The sequence below is a fragment of the Stegastes partitus genome, unplaced genomic scaffold (assembly GCF_000690725.1).
Source record: "Stegastes partitus isolate 25-593 unplaced genomic scaffold, Stegastes_partitus-1.0.2 Scaffold1361, whole genome shotgun sequence".
NCBI classification, from domain to species: Eukaryota; Metazoa; Chordata; class Actinopteri; family Pomacentridae; genus Stegastes; species Stegastes partitus.
The window spans coordinates 174,231-177,788 of NW_007579092.1; the positions used below are offsets into that span (position 1 = coordinate 174,231).

Genomic DNA, 3,558 nt, shown 5'->3' on the forward strand with positions numbered 1-3,558 from the left:
GGTCAGGTTGAAAATTACAATATGTATTTATGTTTCTCTGTATGCTGTTGCCAGGCAACAGCAGATCGAGGGTATTTACAGTTAATAAAAAGTGAGTGACATTAGCTTGGTGTATTAGAGGTAAAGCACTCATTTGCTTTAAGAGCCGGGAAGAAAGACGAGCGTGTGTGTGTGTGTGTGTGTGTGTGTGTGTGTGTGTGTGTGTGTGTGTGTGTGTGTGTGTGTGTGTGTGCGCCTCCTTTGTGCACATTGTGTGTACATGCATAATAAGCGCTCACTGAGCCTCATCTTTTGTAGATATTTCGGTGCGTTTCTGCTCCCGTGTGTTTTGTGTGTGCTGAGAAAAGGCCTTTTGTTTTTTTGTGCTCTTACATCATTGTTAAAAAGAGCTTCCATGCTATTGTCTGGATGCACCGCGTGTGTGTGTGTGTGTGTGTGTGTGTGTTTGAATAAAATAGATGTTTACACCTATATTTATAGATGCAGCATGTTTGCGGTTTTGGGTTTTGTTTTTTGTGGGTTTTGTGTGTTGTTGTTGTTTTTGTTGTTGTTGTTGTTTTGAGAGCAATGGAGGCTGTTCATCAGCAAAAACATGCCCTGTGGGAAAAGCACTTTGTCATCATGTCCCCCCCTCCTCCGCCTTCAAAAGATCAAATCATGGTTTCCTTGTGCAGATCCTGCGTTTTCGAGCCCCTCCTGTCGTCCTTCTATCCGGTGTGTCGGTGTTCTATCTGCTGCCATTTGTTGTGCTGATGGTAAACACGTCAGCCGGCGTTAACGTCGCGTCTCTTCTTCTTTCTCGCAGGCTTTGAAAGCATCTTGGAAGGCTTGTTTGGGCCGGGACTAGTCAAAGATATCACTCTTTTCCAAGGTAAACAAACACACAAACAAACAAACAAACATGCATTTGCAAAAATCAATTGCACACAAACAAATCAACCACGATCGCAAAGCAAACACAGATGAACCAGATCTTTAGTTCCAAAACAGATTTGCAAAGTTATTTATAGTTAATTAAACAGCAGTGACTGGAAACTGAAGCAAACAGTAAATAAATCCACAACGAGGAGACGGTTCTGCTCATGAGATGGTTCTGATCTTGTTGTTCTGTGGATAAAATAAACACATACAGCAGATCTCCATTTAGCTCCGTGTTTATTCAGTGTGGGGGACAGTATAGATATTCAATGAAAATAGCAGAATGACAATGAGCCAGCCGGCATCTCCCCATCGATTTAAAGACATTCACTGCCGTGCCTACACAACTGTCGCAGCTGCAAAACTGCTTAGAATACAAAACAATATGTTTAATTCATACAATAGGCATCTTTAATTTATGCCAAACCCTGACAGATGTCACTGAGCGGAGCTGGAGGACGACGTAAACCTGCAGCTGAGCGTGGAGACGGTGTGGTGGTCTGGGCGAGCTAACGGCTAAACAAACACAATGCTAAGACAGCATTCATAGTCAAAGCATGACCAACAGAAACTGGCCTCCAGTATAACCAGTCCGTCTGCCGTTGTCTTCCTCAGCATCAGCTCGTGGCACAACACCGTTCGCTCGCTGTTTCTGTTTTTCAAGCCTTAAAAAAAAATTTGTTTAAAGGAGCTGCAATCATTCCTTTTGTTCATAACGGCCATTAAAATGCCTCCCAACGCGTTCCCGGTGGACGTAATCATGAATGGATTGTATTCAAGTGTTTACGTGGTGTTAATCTGGGACCTCGGCTCTCTGATCAAACAGACTCATAGTCAACGGAGTCAAACATTCTGTCTTTGTGTGGCCACAGAGCTGCTGCTGATGGTGATACGAAAGCAAAAGTTTGGTGCTAAAGAGTCACAGAAGCCTCACTTCAACCGGCATAAAGTTAAAAATGTGCTTTTAAACTCTAGTACGGAGCAGTGAAAAATTAAAGAATAATAAAATAAAAGTGGAATGAAAAAGAAGAATAAATAAAAATAAAAAATAAATAATGTGTCGATATAAAGCGATATTAATCAGAAAGGAATCCATAAAAGAAAAGTCTAGTAAAAGTAGAAATAAAGGCAAATAAATGTATTTATTCATTTATTTATTAGCTTTTAAAGCGACATTCTAAAAAATAAAATAAAAATGAAACAAATAATATAAATATATATATATTAAAAATAATAAATAAGAAGTTAAAAAAAAAAGAATAAGTAAATCATTTACACTCATGTTCAAAGAAAGGTCGAATTTCAAAGAAAATAATAAAAAAAATTTTACCCTTTTTTAAAAAAAAAATAAAAATTCACATCACCAATAGAAATAAGAACAAAAGACGTGTATTAACAGTTGAAGTTGCTGCACTCGGATCCACTGGGTGTCACATTAGAACGACAGCATCTCAGATCAGTAGGTTTGTAAAGATGGTTGGATTCAAGGATTCATGATTGGTCACAAACACACAGTTGTAGACGGTGTAACGCACATGAAACGCTTTGTGTACCTGTTCCACTCTGAAACAATATGAAGAGGATGAATAAAAATAAAGAATTAACACACAAGAAATAAATATATATATATGTATAGGGACAGAGAGAGAAGGGGATAAAAAAATAAGCAAGAACAAATAAATCAATCTACGCTAATGTTCCACTCAATCATCACAGAGCAAATACAGTCGTCCTCATATGTATTCACAGCCTCCCATTAAAGAAAGAAATCAAACCAGCCGTCACTGAATTAAGTAGAAACTGACAAAAGCAATAATAAATAAAAATTTAATGAACATCATGACGTTGTTTTGAATTGTGGTTCAACAGAAATTTTAAAAAAAACCCCAAAAAAACACAAAAGCAAACCAGCCTGATGGGACCCGTGAACTAACATGTAGCTGAACAACCCTCTGAGCCAATCACTGCCATCAGGTGTTTCCTGTAACTCTCAGTCAGACTTCTGCACCTGTTGACAGGTGTTCTGGACCACTGCTCACCTGCTCATCAGCAAAGGCCTCTCATTGGTCAGTTTTGTTTGTTTTTAAAAATTATTCTTTTCAACCACAATTCAAAAGCAACGTCTTATTTCACTAAATTCTAATTTAACAAATTTTTATTTATTATTACTTTTTTCAGTTTCTAGTTATTTCATTGTGAATTTCACCTTTTCTTTAATGGAAGGGGACGAATAAATGATGACGACTGCAGCTACTTGCTGCTGTATTAATGTTCAGAATCATACATTTGAAGCAGAGGCAGCTGATATTCACCAAAAAATAGCAACCTTTAGCTAACAGCGTCGGTAAACATTTGTGCTACCAGAAGCTTCAGTTTGTCATTTTAAATAGAAATCAGAAGGAAGAAATTCCACCAGGCGAAGCAAGAAACGAGCGTTGATGCGACGATACAAAAGCAGCGTGTCGGTCTCATGTCGGGACGTACGGGTTGAAACGACCATTTTAAGCGGTGGTTCACTGTCTTTTTGTCGTGCACAGCGCTTAGGGGAATTACAATATGTGTTATTTAGGCAGCAGAGATCCCCGGAGCCCAGCGCCAAGGAAGTCACCAAAGTGCTCGCTCTCTCTCTCTCTCTCTCTC

General features: G+C 38.9%; 1 protein-coding gene across 1 annotated transcript in view; it reads left to right on the forward strand.

Moving 5' to 3' along the window:
- The window catches only part of lcor (ligand dependent nuclear receptor corepressor), a 93,507-nt gene that overhangs the window by 55,932 nt on the left and 34,017 nt on the right, over positions 1-3,558 (forward strand). The window contains exon 2 of the mRNA XM_008298937.1: positions 806-871. Coding sequence (XP_008297159.1) covers positions 806-871 — 66 coding nt within the window. The remainder of the gene's footprint in view (positions 1-805; positions 872-3,558) is intronic.